Here is a 16,429-nt window from a genome sequence, read left to right as displayed (position 1 = left end):
GGCAGTGCTGGACTTGTACACTAGATGTCAGCATTGCATGCTGATGGAAATGTTAAAGTGTTGTGATCATACAGCATGTCTGATTCTGCCTATACTGCTTTTAGACGAGATGGTTGCTGACTTCTGAGAATTTACTACCCTTGCTAGAGTCTTGTTAGTGTCTGCTGTTGGATCCAAGAATCACACTCCAAGCCACCTCGGCCGTGACATGATCTGTGTCTAAAACTAACAGCTACCTCCTCATCTGTACAGAGCATGCGTCTGATATGTTTCACTTCATAGTTCTTGTGGTTGACTTGTCACTGGCCTATATTTGTATTGACTTTCTTTTGTCACTGCTTCATCAGTCTGTCTTTGTCATGACGGGGAGAAAGAGGCTTATTGAAGGTACTGAAAAGGATACAAAATGTATTCTACTGCTCCTTGCTGCAATACTTCACAGAGGTAGGCACCTGCATCTGATGCACCATCTGTCTACACACTGTGTTAATTAAAATGAGATGTAAGACTTATAAACATATGTTTATAATCATGTGCATGAAATTGTGTTTGTAATTAGTTTCACTTTGCTGAATTTCTATGAGACACTTGTAGCACTCTGTTTATCATTCTTCACAGTGGCCAGTGCCCCGGAGTCTGTGTTTGCTGTAGAGGGAAACTCTATCACCCTGACCATGAAGGGAAATTACAGTCTGGATCTAGATGAGATCAGCTGGATCTTAAATGACACATATAATGTTGTTAGATATTATCCACATTATAATACATCTTATAATACATTTGGCAAGCTAGTTGTCCCTGAGTGGTATAAGGGCAGAGTGGAGCTTAATTACACCACCTTCTCTCTGGAGCTGAGGAACCTGCAGAAGAATGACAGTGGACTCTACAGAGGAAAGATAATTACTGAGGGGAGTAATTTTGTTGTTGAATACAGGCTCTCTATTTTCGGTGAGTTACTATTATATTGCAAAAGTCCACTAATCAAAGTGGATCTGCACATGCAAGTCAGACATTGTATAAGAAAACACAAATGGAGCACCTTTTGTTTTCTGATGTTAACATAGAAGACATGGAACTTGTGTCTATCAAAAGCATGATCAAATGCTATTTTACAAGCACATCTTCAATTAGGTTTGGGAATAAAATGGCCCATTTGGTAAATATCTCACACACCTCTCATGCTGATCTCGCATCCATACATGAATCTCCAACTCAACATGGAAACGTAATGTGCGTAAGGGAGTTGTGGTGTCATTTTAACAATAAATCATATTATGTCATATAGTTAGTGTGTGTGTGTGTGTGTGTGTGTGTGTGTGTGTGTGTGTGTATACCTGTATCTGTGTCTTGCAGCGCAAGTATCTGCCCCTAATTTAACTGTGGAGCTGGAGCCTGTCCTGTGCAATGATGACGTCTGTAACATGGTGGTGACCTGTACAGCTGGTGACCTCTCTCTGACCTCCACCTGTAACAGCAGCACCTGCACACAGAAGGAGCTGACTGGGTCCTCAAGCCTGGCCATCTTTATTAGAGATGGTGTCATCATCTGCAACCATAGCAACCCACTCAACTGGAGTCATGCCACAGCAACACCGCGCCAACATACACAACGTAAGAAATGCATTTAATTTCTATCATACCTCTATGTGACACATGATCTGTAACCATGGCAAATCAGTCAGGCATAGTAATGCTCGGTGGGAATTGAGATGTGTTCTCAGTGTACTGTTGTTCTGTGTTTTATAAAAAACTTGTTCCGTCTAATTCTCTCAGGCCCAAGAGCCCTCTCTATGTGGATCAGGATTGCTATAGGAGGCCTTTGCGTTACCATAGTTACAGCTGGAGTGTGCTGCTGGATCAAACGACTGGAGAAAAGGTAGAAAACAGATCATGATCGCTGAAGAAAATTATAATAGACTCTGAAAATTATGGAGTCATTTTTGTTCATGATTTTTCAGAAGGTGCTCCCTTGGTGGCTGATAGCGTCATTAAAATATGCAATATATATATATATATATATATATAAAAAAACTTTCAGGGAATTTTATTTTATTTACAAGTTCAGTCTGTTCATTGGACGGCCAGATGTATGGGAACAAAAGACTTCAGCATGTCCAATGAGCATGACAGTGATTGGAGTCTGACACGGCACATTCTGCTCAATGAAGCAACAACAGCAGCTTTCCTCGCCAGCCTGTCCAGTCGTCCTGTGTCCCTCTTCCTAATGCTGCCTCCTCAGCAGGCACTTTTATCCACACAGATTCTCATGGATGGGTTCAAGATGCTAGCCTGGAGGGACCACACTCTCTGACTTCGCAGAGAGTTTGGCCTAGATCCATTGGCAAACATGTATTTCCTGGTTGGTGGACGCTTGTCTGAAGTTTGAAGTCATTGGAGTTCAATCACAAACGTTTGTAATGACGTATGTTAACCACAAGAGACACAACGATAACGATAGGCTTGCAACTTAAATCTAAATCCCTTCTCAGGAACGACCTCTGTTCGCTGGTTTGACAGAGATGCTCTTGCCAGGGTAAAGGAGGTATCATACCTTCTAAATTCTAAGTCTATTTTCATTGCATTTTTGTGTTTTTATGTTGTTTAGTACATATTTTCGTATATCTGATGTGTGTGGTGTGTGAAAATAAAATGTTTTGTACTACAAAATTTGAAATCCTATACATTCTTACTTATTGTGAACTTATTTGGACTATTTATTTTTAGTTCCATCTTCACAGTATTGATGAAATCACACTGTTTTAATGTGTGTACATTTTTTTAAACTAAGTTTTCTACACATTTCTCAAGCCACCAAACTATCTCTTAAGAATTCTCCGGAGAGAAACCTTTGTTTGTTTACCTTATGAGACAGAATCCATGTTCTTGGAATTCTATCAACTGGGTTAATTGTTGTATTATGTAATAACATGATCCTTCAGCAACCAATGGTGAAGAGGATGTAAGAGTTGAGGTTTATAGAGTGTTGCAGCTGTTGGGGGATGGAGAGGACTTGGGACTAGGGTTTATAAGGAGTTGTAGGAGTGGAGGATACATTCATGACCCCCACCTTTCAGCAAGATGCTGGCTGCTTCCCCTCTATGTTAATTCAGAGATGGGAGTTAGGGAAGTACCCAAGAGCCCTGTTCAGAGATGATCTTGAGTGCTTTACTGTATGTTGCACTCTGGCTAACTCTTGCCCTTTGCTACATCCAACCAGAGGGACATGTCCATACTCCAGACCAGCACAGATAAGGTGGCATCATGACTACAAATTCTGCCTGCACTGCTTTTGGACTAGAGAGTTGAGTTGTTGATCATTGAGAATTTTCCAAGTTAACCTATTAGTACGGTGGCCGAGAAGGGCCAAATGCGCTCAGTTAGAAAGCAGTTTCAAATACAGATGTAAATACTACGACCAGAGGCTGGGTATGCAGAAGTTTAAGTACTCGTGAAAGTGTAGAAGAAGGAAATAGTGCTAAGGAAGCAGAAAGTAGGAGGCATTAGCCATGGGGGCCATTACAACTTTCTCCATCTTCTGTACCAAAATATTGCTGAAATCTCCATAGTCTCGAGTATTGTGCGGAAAACTCAAGATGTCTAGTTTGTAATGTTTTGCAGATTAATGCCCAGCTGAATCATAATGTTTTTCAAAGCCTTTTAGAGGAGTTATAATGACGATAACCACATTTAATTTTACACATTGGAGTGCTTCCCAAACATCTTTAAATGGGAGTCTGACGCATATTAGACACACTGCACTTCCCGTATCATTATGTTATTACTGATCAGCACTGCTCTTGTACAGTACATCAGACACATAGTCAGATGACGACAGCATTTCTCAGTGACTCTGTGACTCTTTCTTGTTGGGCCAATATTTACACAAATCTATTTTACCCCACCTCAGGTAGGCTATATTAAATTTGTGTATGATTTCTTCTTATCTTAATTGTGTTGAGTACTTTGCAGACAGCCCAGTTCACACAGGTTGACTGAACTGAGTCTGACAAAGCAGTTATATATAACCACAGGAACTCTGAGGTCAGCTATGCTGAGTTCCTTCTCTGCTTCTCTATCTTTACCTGTCCATATGAACTATGGCTGCCTTTGTGGTCACGCTGACTCATAGCCCTCAGTCTTCACAAAGGTAAAGAATAAAACATGTTAAGTTGCATAGTGTTACATCACAGCCATGCAAGAGCAAAACATCTGGCATGGAATTGTACATTTCTGTGTAATTTGGTGCTGTCTGTACATTACACAAGTATCTATGTTTCCACAGTGGCTATGCCCTGTTAGCCTGACTCTCGCCAGACCCTTGTAGTTCCGCCATGCTCCACCAGAGGCGTTTCGCTGAGCTCCACACAAGGGTCTGGACTCGAGGGCAATCCAAACTCCTTCCAGGGAGCAAAACATGATGAACCAATCAGGAGCGCCGAAGCGAGTGTTTGATTCAAACAACAATGCGGCACGCAGCGAGGAGTCTTGTGCTGACATTGATTCTGCTATTTCAACCGCTTTGACGAATCTATCGAGTATTCATTCTTTAAAAGATTAACAGAGAATGGTTTTGAAGACAATGTGTCCACTGTGTGCCTTGATTATTACGCCAGATGAGAGTGTAGTTCCATGTCAAATCAGCCTAGAAAAACGCCAGGTTTCATTTTCAGTTGGTCTTATTGCACTTTCTAACTTGAGAGGAGACACATTTTAAATGGGAAAATTACCAGAAATCTTAGTCACTTTTAAACATGAAGCTAGCAGGCGAGAAGCTAATGGTCTAATCCGATTCAATGATCTATGCTAGGCTGAAGCTAAAAGTTGTATCGCCAGACTCACAGAATGGCTGGATGAACGGGAACAAGGTACTGTAAATATCGATTGTTTTGCTCGAGGGAAGGTGGAAAATGAGCGTATTTCCAAAAATGGCGGAATATCCCTTTAAGGTATACAGAGATGGATGCAAAATGTATTCTTCTTCTCCTTGCTGCTATTCTTCACAGAGGTAGGCATCTGCATCTGCTGCAACATATCTGTCTCTCGACATCTTGTTGAATAGAATAAGATTTAAATAGATTCAAACTTATTTGTAATTAGTTTCACTCTGCTGATGTTCTACATTCTCCCACAATGAAACACTTGTAACACTCTGTTTAACATTCTCCACAGCGGCATGTGCCCCGAAGTCTGTGTTTGCTCTAAAGGGAAACAATTTCACTCTGACCATGAAGGAAAACAATAATGTGGATCTAGATGAGGTCAGCTGGACCTTCAATGAAACATGCAATATTGTTAAATATTAGTCAAGTCAAGTCAAGTTTATTTATATAGCGCATTTCATACACAGAGGTCATTCAATGTGCTTTACATAAACAAAAACCAGACAGTAATAGCAGATAAAAGCATAGATGAGCAAAGAGGAATGATAATAATAATAATAGTAATAATGATAAAATAAAAAAAATAAAAATAAAGCAATAAAGAATAATTAACATAAAAGACATAAGGTGGAATAACAGGTCTGTTTTTAACAGATAGACTTTGCCAGAGTCTAATTTAGCAAACCAGTGATAGTGATCCTTCTCAAACACCCAGAGCTGTTGCCACTCTTTGGAGATTCGTATTACCCAAATAATACATCTCACAAGCTGGTTGTCGAGCAGTCTTATAAGGGCAGAGTGGAGTTTAATTACACCACATTCTCTCTGGTGCTGAGGAACCTTCAGAACAATGACAGTGGAATCTACAAAGGACAGATAAAGACTGCTATGAATAATCCTTTAGTTGAATACAACCTCTCTATTCTCGGTGAGTTCCCAGTACCATGTAATGTAAATGCACTAAGTGAATTTTCCATGCACTTTAGACATTATTAAGGTAAACATTTTAATGATAAATAAATAATGAAAGTAAATAATCAATAAATAATAAACATAAAGGTATAGGCCTACTATGCACATAAAAAGGGGTTTTGGGTGCGGAAAAAAAGGAAGCGCTGGATGAAACAAAAAGTTAACGTACTCTCAGACTTTTACTCATTTACTGTAGTTATTACGAAAGGGCAAGATCTTAAGTGCAAAGTGGCTGTGCCAGCTCTATGTTGACATTGTGTGTTTGTGTGTATTGCAGAGCAAGTATCTGCCCCTGTGTTGACTGTGGAGCCTGTCCTGTGCAGTGATGACGTCTACAACATGGTGGTGACCTGTACAGCTGGTGACCTCTCTCTGACCTCCACCTGTAACAGCAGCACCTGCACACAGAAGGAGCTGACTGGATCCTCAAACCTGGCCATCTTTAGTAGAGATGGTGACATCATCTGCAACCATAGCAACCCACTCAACTGGAGTCATGCCACAGTAACACTGTGCAAAAATAGACAAAGTAAGAAACAATTCGGAATCAGTTTAATCTTTCTGATAGCTGTTAGTGGTGGGGGAAAAAATCGATTCTGTTCAGTATCGCGATATTTTGTGCATGCAATTATATCGATACTAGTAGCTCAAAGTATCGCAATACTTAATTATAGAATTTAATGATCTATTTTACCTTTATTTGAGTCCCCAAGGGGAATTTCAAGATATTACACTCACAAGATGGCGCTTGTTGTGGCGTTTTATTGTGCATTCAACGGCAATTTCAAATAAAAATGGCTTCACAATCACAACCTGTTATAGACGACCCTCCATCACTTTGAAAGTGTGGGTGTATTTCGGTTTTCAACAAAAAGCAAATAGTAAGGACCTTGATATGCACCACGCCATGACAAAGTGAGTTGAACAGTGTTATTTTCCTTATTTTTTTGTTATGCCTTTGAATAATATGAGAGACATGAATAGCAATATATCGCAGAATCGAATCGCAATACTTGTTGTATCGCAATATGTTTAGAATCGCAATAATATCGAATTTTGGCCCAAATATCGCAATAGTATCGAATTGTCATTCTTTTGCCAATTCCCACCCCTAATAGCTGTCAAGAAACACATGCAGAGACTTACTGTGCACTCATGCACACACACACACACACACAGTCACACACACACACACACACACACACACACACACACACACACACACACACACACACACACACACACACACACATAAACACACACACACAAACACACACACACACACACACACACACACACACACACACACACACACACACACACACACACACACACACACACAAATACAGACTTTAAAGCCTTTTGAAATGATTATGTCAAAATCAAATGTTTTAGGAAAAAACCTATGGCGCCTAAGGGTTAAATGTGTAAGTGTGTGTCATGATGACATGCTTTGCATACTGTGTCTTTGATAGAGTTTCACATGGAACTCTTATGGAAACTTCTTATTGCTGGAGGACTAACACAGGACTATTCATTTGTGGAGTTCTGTATTCCCGCATGCATGTGACGAATAAAGGTACAGTGGAATAATGTTTAAATGTTGACTAACTGTAGTTTTGTAGTCGGTTAGCCCCGATCATAATCTTACCTCAACTGGCCCAGACCCTAACTCGATGGGAAAAGATGAAATTACTATATACAGTAGTAAGTAATTTGAGTAATTTCATGGAACAATATTTTCAAAAATTTTAAAAAAACATAGTTAAGAAAAATAAATGCATGGTTATCACTTTCACATACACAAACGTCTTCTGTTAGAAAACCACATACATGTACAGTTTCCACAATGTCACAAGTACAGTTTATTTTGAGAATGCCTATGTTCATTAATAACTTGTGGTGGGGTGAGCATGTATTCACTAACACTGTGTATCATTTTGCTGCAGGCAGTTTATCTTCACACATTTATCAGTCAGTAGAGGTAAGTTTGTCTTAGTTGCTCATTTTCAAAAGTGTATTTTCAAACAGTGCTCAGTTACTCCCACACAGATCATTTTTGGAGTTGCCCCCGTTCATATGAATTTGGTTTTCCTTTGTGTTTTACTGTAACTGTTGGTGGCACAACTGTTGCTTAATAATAACTTAATACTGTAATTGCCCAATGCTTGATTGAGAGTCTGTTTTGTCGTTTGTGTCCCTCTGAGAACCTGGAGAAAAATCAGACTGATGTTGATTACCTCTGTCTGTGTTCTACCACTTCTCCCTCACATATTCCCTACAAGACATTAGATTATAATGATAATGATAATGATATTGATAATAAGAGATGAGCTCCGTTCCCTCTCTCATAGTAAATGTAAACCTCACAGAAACCTCTACCAGCTGCAAATTCAGATGAGTTGTGAAACTGTTTTTGACCACCACTGCACAGTCCTAGTTCACTGAGAATGTGAAAGTTCAAGACACATCTCTCTACAGGCTCTGAGAACGTCATCAGATGTGCAGAGACCAAAACTCAACAAGTCTCAGTGTTCCTCATCCCATGCTGAGATAGGCCCCTCACAGGTGACATTATTGTCAATCACAATAATATTGGTTCCTGACGACACAATGGCTAGCAAATGCCCAGTAGTCCAGGAATGGGTCATGTTTAGAATTTCTGTTATGATTCTGGTGAATTAATTTTCATGTCTAAAATGGTGGAATGGGACCCAACCATGCAGTGTCTCTATAATGTTAGGGAGGGATATTTTAAATTGGTGGTGTCATTAATGTCAATCTCTAATGACATTGGTCTAGTCCCTTTTACCAGCTTGTTTGGTTTCTTGTTATAAAAATGGAGCGTTCTACTTGCATTGACTTGAATGGGATTTCCCAAAGTTCTACCGGTCATTATATTTCGGTATATTGCAGTTCGCCCTGTCGGTACTTATTTTCCCAATAATGACCAGCGTTCTATACATTATCCCTTACTTATTAGGTACTATATGCTGTGGTGTCATAGTCTTGATAGCCCATTTTGCTGATTTTGTCCCAATTCTAGAATGCACTGCGGCTGAGTTCAGTTGAAAGTCCTCCCTGCACCTATTCCCAGATCCAGCCCCACACCGGCCCCAGCACTGACCTGGACACGACTAAGCCAGAGCACGTCTACTCCTCTCTCTCAAATATTCAAAACTTACTAGATCAAGATTAATAGATACTGTATGAGTCAGCTGCAGCCCTTGGATCCAAATGAATCTTGACTGATGCTTAAAGTGTCATTTTTCACTACACAAAACTACAAGCATGGATACAGCAAGTTTTTTGGCATCTTTCATCTTACAACACCTTAAAAACTGTATCATAATCAAGACATACAAAGGATAAACATTTTGCATTTTTATTTATGTAGATTATCATTACTTGAATACATATCAATGTTGACAGACTTAACAAAGCAAAGGCAAATCATGTGTTTATAGACCTTGTCTTTTCAAATAACACATGCAAGTCCGTGTAGCCCTATGATCGTCAAATATTGCTCAAATATCTAGCCTATGTTTGTTCAAATATGCCTTTGGTATTGTATACTATGCATTTACATGTGTTTGCTTGCCTTTACTGTATATAAAAGTTATTAAAGATTAATATAGAATAGTTTTTAAAGCATTTCTAGACTTTTCTGGCCTTAATTGGTGGCGTGGTGGACATAGTAAATGAGCATGAATGTGCTATTATTATACACACACACACACACACACACACACACACACACACTTCATTGGGTTGAACATATTAATGAGCTACAACTTGTATTCCCCTGTGCCCCTTCAGGCCTGGCATGGCCAGTGCATGGGAAATGCCTAGCTGGTCTACTGATCATGCACACCTGGTGAAGGTGTGTGAGTATTTAAGGGGTTGTTCTCTCTCTTGATTTGGGCACTTTTCGGTTAGGCACATTCTGTTGCAGGCACCTTTGGGTTATATCTCTCCCACTGGCACTTTCTCTTTCTATCTTTGAACATCATACTGACTTTAACATACACGCACCCACATGAACACTTGTATGCATGCTTTTACTTTCCCCTAGACATATTTTGGTAACGGTTATGCTTTTGGTCCATTTTAAATAAATGCTTTACTGGTTAAAGTTGATCTCTGTTGCCCGGACTCCCTCTTTATGTTGCGGCTTAGAGCCGGGTCGTAACAACTGTCCTTAGATTCAGACATTATGGATGACTGATCTTTATTTCTCTGACCATGTCACGTTCTCAGATTCAGAATGAAACTGAGATCAGGGTGGACACTGAGTTTCTGTTCCTCTCCTGGGGCTCATATCCTTTTTAAAAGCTAAGATGCAAAGCCATTTGTTTGTATTCAGCAAAATATGTGACACCTTCTTCACATTCTATGACACCTTCTACTGTAAGCCAGTGCTCATGCACTGCTCATGCACAACCATGTGGCTTCTGCAGAGCTGCTCACTCCAACAGCCAATCAACATGTTGCTTCAGTAGCATAGAAAGGAGAAGTGAGCATCACCACTGGCACAACCACAAGAGTGTGAATTTCCACTCAGCTCACTCCGTTAGGGCTCACTCCTTCAGCTCTTCATCACTTGAACACACCTTTAAGACTAACTCAGAAAACACAGAATGTGGACAGGGACCAAGAATAGAAATAGAACAAAACAGAAAATATCTTTCCCCTTTCTTTTTCCTTTTAAAAAATATTAATGTGGAGGATTGGCCTAGTGATCTTAACAATAAGAATAACTGAAATGTGTTTTTCATCACCTCTGTGTGTGCAAGCTGTGCAAAGTGGCACGTGGCGCGGAAGCAGTGACCTTTTGGTTCTTGACCACATGTTTCATTATTTCAAGTGTGTGGTGTCATCCTATCTCATCTCATCTAGCTAAGCTGCATAAACTTCCTTTAGCCTATTTGTTTTAATGTCAGCATGGTTAGACAACAGCAATACTAACTCCCCAGAACTGCTTAGAAATATACAATAGCCCATTATTTTAACCGTAGGCCTACAGGTCAACCTCTTTAATGGAATACATAAAACATCCTAAATGCATTGGACTTCCTACACACCCTAAATGCATTGTATGCACTTTTTACCTCCTTCTCTCTCAAGCTATTCATTAAATATTCAAAATCTTTCTTCTTTACACTTATACATAGTTAGTGACACCTCTGCACGTGAAAGTTGAGCAGCTAAATGCCATTTGACTAAATGTTTTACAAAGTATCTCTATGTGACAAATAAAATCCTTGTACTTTGTCTTTGTTTCCACTAATCTGATCTCAACTCCTCGGTGTGCAGATGGCAACTGATGGAGTCAGTCATATTTTTCCAACCTGTTTGTATTCATTATGGGTTCGTTGAGCCTGTCTGATTATTCTGCTACTTACTTCTCCATTACTAAGTATTTTTTAAATGAATAGGCTTACACTAACAAACACAACATCATATAGCAGGCCTAAACATTTATTAAAACTAAATTCGCAAACCCCATTAGACATATTTGTGACACAGTGCATACTATTGTCAAATAGCCTGCCAATGCTTAATAATTATTTCACAGATTAATTGGTGGATGAGATCAGAGCTGTCTAAATGGCTCTGGGTTAAACGAATCAATATGTTCTTTCCCTGTGTTCCAGACAAATCTATCAATGCTACATAGGGCCCAGCTCCATTCACCAGGGAGTCGATGGAGAAAGTAAGAGGCATTACTTTTAAATGCATCTTCTCCTCCAGTTGGAACTAAAACACATTTTCAAGACCTTATTATAATCTCAAAGTTGTGCAACATGATCACGTGGGCCGCTATAAAGCTACAAGCAATAGGCTTGCGCAAGTATGTGGTTAAGTATGCTATTTCCCCTGTGAAATTTACCATGACTATTTCTAAGTCAAATGTAGGCTATACATATGATCATTTAGGCTACTTCCTTTTCTAATTCTTGATATTTGGTTTTTAGGTCTAGCCTATATGTCCAAATGTGTTAGTGTGTTAGGTCTTCACGTTACAGAAAAAAAAGAGTGGGCTATGTGTGGGCTGCTTGTAGTATAAAGTTCGAGGTGTGTCGTGTGTTGTTTTTGCTTCGAATATTGTCTGCTGTACATTAAAGGTTCAAAGATGATGCTTGTTTCCACAGAGCCAGAGGCAGGACATTTAGCCTAATTAAAAATCCATGAATGACGTGTTGCATTATTCGACGATTTACATTACATGTTATTTTTCATCTTAACATTTATTTTACTGGTACAGCATATTTACAATCTTATTTTGAATCAGTCTTCATTCTATTTACATCAAAATTGTAAACATCATCAGGCGCCTCCTGTCTCTTTCTTTCTCTACACATACATGTAACCGATACAACATGAAGTAAGATTAAATATAGAGGTAGAAGTGTAATGGTCAAAGATTGAAATGTTTTCCTTCTCTCTCTAAAAAAGTACTATTGCAGTGATGAAAATTTATTTCGGAATCTGACTGTCTTTTGTGCCGGTAAGGTGTCCCTTTATTGTTTTAGCAGTGAATTAGGGGATGTGATGTTTGTCCATTATATGCAACATCTTTTCTCCAAGACCAACTATAGGAGCTACAGAGAAGTCCCCAGCACAGAGCCAGCCTTCCTCATCAACTTGTTTAGTCTGCGGCTCTGATGCTCTTGCCCCAACAGATGGCAGCAAAGACATTCTATTGCAGCATTCTATTCATTCTATATTCTAATATTTTGAGATACTGCATGTTTGAGCTGTACATTTCAGTATTTAAAAACAATTGAAAGAAAACAAAAAATGCTTGAAATGAATCTGGATTATATGAAAGTTTCACTTTTTAAAATGATTTTTTTAGATGCACCTGTATTGTTATTGTGCAACATCTTGTTATACACATTAAAATACTAATAAAATGCATGCATCTAAGTTACAAAACCATCTACAACAAAGCCTGTAATAATTGGGCAACTTCCACAACTTGTCTGTGCACAAAATATGAGCCCAACTTTACTGGACACAGGGGCCAGTGGTCCGCCCCCTTTATGGCCACTAGAGAATGACATTGCATCACAAGAGCATCAGGCCAACAGTGTAGCTTTCTGCTAATCCCTGTGGTAAACAATTGTAACTACACCCTTGGTTTTGCATTGCCAATAAAAACACCAAGGTTTTTGTGTGTGCTCATGTCCCCTGTCCCAGAGTGGACAGCCTTTGTTCTGAAGGAGCATATCAATTCCTTACTACAGAACAGAGTTATCAGACATGTCCCAGCATTTTTTTTACAGCTGCTTTTTCATTGTGCCGGAAAAGGAGGGCACCGTGTGGTCTAGACCTACAGGCATTCAACAGGCACTTACGTCAGTTTACCTTCAAAATGGTCATGCACCGTCAGGTGTTGCGATGTTAATCTGAGTAGTTTTGAGGAAGCCTGATATCCCCAATGACAATTTACACCAGGCATGTCCAAAGTCTAAAGTCCAATCTCAGGCCGCAGTCAGATTTCATATGGCACACAGCTTCAGTTTTCAAATGTATTATCTATGGCTCGCAAGGGCTGTAAACAGAATAAATAAATCATAAAAGGTTCAAAATGCATCAACGGTAAAATGTCTTTAACAGGTGCGATAATTCAAAATCCCCACATTTATTTTCCCATAGGAAAAATGGCAACACACTGGACTTTGGACACACTGCAGCTTTTTTGTAGACGAATTTCAGAGTCTATCGCAATGCACAATGACTACAACCTAATTTAAAAAGTTTGATTGTGGTAGGCACAAATAACTTTTTAAAGCAGTTCAGTTAACAGGGATTCTGTATCTAGCCTACCTGTGGCCAAAAGGTCAGAGTAGCATAGGACATGTAATGGGTCAGTCAATATCCTGCAGCTTGCCTAACAGACTGGTCATAAAACTGAAGGGACTGGAACCTTTGGCACAAAGCCTGCACTTTAAAAAATATCACTGCACGCAATTGGATAACACTATGAGTCTATGACCAATGTTTACTCACTGATTCTGGACTTCTTTTACGTTGCAGCGCTGTCATCATCTGTTAAGCTGTGATTGGTGCCGGTCGGTTCCAAGGACATGGGTAATGAGCATCACTGAAGATGGATCCAATATATATGCGACCAGGAGATCTTTCAATTGTTAAATCAATTCTGGATTAGTCTGCCTGACCCTGCTACTTCATTCAGTTAGTATATATATATTTTCAACTAATATGCCTATACTGACTAAAGCAAAACCTTAATAGGCCTAGAGCTAAAACAACAACCCTAAATTCTCGAAACGCCTTACACACTTTTGTGACACCATGTCTATAGTTGTAGTAGGCCTACTCTTGCTAACCAAATGCTTATTTCACGAATTAATGGATTAATGGCTGTATAGCCCAGTCACTCTCAAACTTAATGAGTACCCCCTCAGAGAACAACTGACTCTCCAAGTCACCATTATGACCAGCATTAAAATACAGTAGTGTAGGCCAATTTAGATATATTTTACATTGTACATAGGCTACTGTTTTGCCTTGTGTGACTTTTTTTTTTAAAGAAAGATAAAAGCTACACTGTAAAAAATTGCTGTTAATTAACAGCAATTTTGCAACAGCATGCTACTGTTTTTCCACAACACAGTCAACTACTGTGGAAATACTGTGTTGTTGAGCATAAACAGTAACTACTGTAGGAAAGCAGCATCAGCCGTAGAAGAGGAACGTTCGACTTCTGGAAATTCTCACGGCTTCTTCAGTTTTCTAGTTGAAGTGCTGCTGAATGGAAGATGAAACAGTGGTGTCTGAAGGCTCACTGTAAGTATGCTCCTATATGCTTTATTTATGCAGTTACCTAGTCTATTCTGTGAAAACGTACTTCCATAACACAAGTTACCTACTTATCTAGCTTTATTTGCTGATATTATCCGAAGATTTGCTGGCCGGCAGATATTGCTCATATTTACACGCCAGCTACGTCGTCCAACTTGGGCTTTGTTACCTTTTTAATTAAAGCTAAACTCAGAGTTTAAAATGAGCAAAGTTTAATTTGGTTTAACGCTAACGTAATGTGTTTGCCTGTGATCAACAAAAGTTGGCTTGCGTTAGCTAGCGTTAGCTTGTTAGCTAGCGTCAGCTAGCGTTAGCTTGTTAACTAACGAAAGCGTTAAGTTACCAGTTCAGGACGAAGTGGAGGTAAATGTCAACATGCATAAATGCCTTTTTCTGCTGTAATAAAACCCTTACTTCTACCTCAAAAGCTCTCTAATGAAATGTACATTATGTATCTGCGTTACAGGTTCACAAGTGGCTCCAGTCTGGTTTGGGGGTCTACGCTTTCTCATCCTGTCCTGCCACCCAAGTAAGCTATAGCTGCTACAGTTTTACATTTGATTTATTTGTCTTTTGGTCCACACATTAATAATAAAAATAAAAATAACCATATGCCTCTGTAACTGGTGTTAGTTCAGGACGAAGTGGAGATAAATGTCAACATGCATAAATGCCTTTGTCTGCTGTAATAAAACCCACCTTCTACCTCAAAAGCTCTCTAATGAAATGTACATTTATGTATCTGCGTTACAGGTTATTCACAAGTGGCTCCAGTCTGGTTTGGGGGTCTACACTTTCTCATCCTGTCCTGCCACCCAAGTAAAGTAAGCTATACAGTTTTACATTTGATTTATTTGACTTTTGTTTCAAACATTAATAATAAAAAATAACCATATGCCTCTGTAACTGGTGGTCTAAACATTAATAATAAAAATAACCATATGCCTCTGTAAAGGTGTTACCAGTTCAGGATGTAGTGAAGGTAAATGTCAACATGCATAAATGCCTTTGTCTGCTGTAATAAAACCCACCTTCTACCTCAAAAGCTCTCTAATGAAATGTACATTTATGTATCTGCGTTGCAGGTTATTCACAAGTGGCTTCAGTCTGGTTTGGGGGTCTACGCTTTCTCACCCTGTCCTGCCACCCAAGTAAAGTAAGCTATACAGTTTTACATTTGATTTATTTGACTTTTGTTTCAAACATTAATAATAAAAAATAACCATATGCCTCTGTAACTGGTGGTCTAAACATTAATAATAAAAATAACCATATGCCTCTGTAAAGGTGTTACCAGTTCAGGATGTAGTGAAGGTAAATGTCAACATGCATAAATGCCTTTGTCTGCTGTAATAAAACCCACCTTCTACCTCAAAAGCTCTCTAATGAAATGTACATTTATGTATCTGCGTTGCAGGTTATTCACAAGTGGCTTCAGTCTGGTTTGGGGGTCTACGCTTTCTCACCCTGTCCTGCCACCCAAGTAAAGTAAGCTATACAGTTTTACATTTGATTTATTTCACTTCTGGTCTAAACATTAATAATAAGAAATAACCATGTGCCTCTGTAGCTGGTGTTACCAGTTCAGGATGTAGTGAAGGTTAATGTCAACATGCATAAATGCCTTTGTCTGCTGTAATAAAACCCACCTTCTACCTCAAAAGCTCTCTGAAATGTACATTTATGTATCTGCGTTGCAGGTTATTCACAAGTGGCTCCAGTCTGGTTTGGGGGTCTACGCT

General features: G+C 39.2%; 1 protein-coding gene across 1 annotated transcript; it reads left to right on the top strand.

Moving 5' to 3' along the window:
• Window positions 1-369: 369 nt before the first annotated feature.
• Window positions 370-2,483, top strand: LOC134066597 (SLAM family member 9-like). Its single transcript, XM_062521968.1, has 4 exons — window positions 370-444; window positions 619-948; window positions 1,354-1,611; window positions 1,774-2,483. The coding sequence occupies exons 2-4, from the start codon at window positions 675-677 to the stop codon at window positions 1,878-1,880; spliced, it is 639 nt and encodes a 212-aa protein (XP_062377952.1). The 5' UTR covers window positions 370-444; window positions 619-674; the 3' UTR covers window positions 1,881-2,483.
• The last annotated feature ends 13,946 nt before the right edge of the window (window positions 2,484-16,429 follow it).

The sequence above is a fragment of the Sardina pilchardus genome, chromosome 2, assembly GCF_963854185.1.
Source record: "Sardina pilchardus chromosome 2, fSarPil1.1, whole genome shotgun sequence".
NCBI classification, from domain to species: Eukaryota; Metazoa; Chordata; class Actinopteri; order Clupeiformes; family Clupeidae; genus Sardina; species Sardina pilchardus.
This window is presented reverse-complemented; position numbering and strand designations above follow the sequence as displayed.

Bases quoted from the DNA above. Each gene is read 5' to 3' on its own strand.
- LOC134066597 (XM_062521968.1), top strand. From the start codon at position 675: ATGAAGGGAAATTACAGTCTGGATCTAGATGAGATCAGCTGGATCTTA. The intron at 949-1,353 runs GTGAGTTACTAT...TGTGTCTTGCAG, and splicing joins ATACAGGCTCTCTATTTTCG to CGCAAGTATCTGCCCCTAAT. The intron at 1,612-1,773 runs GTAAGAAATGCA...TAATTCTCTCAG, and splicing joins ACCGCGCCAACATACACAAC to GCCCAAGAGCCCTCTCTATG.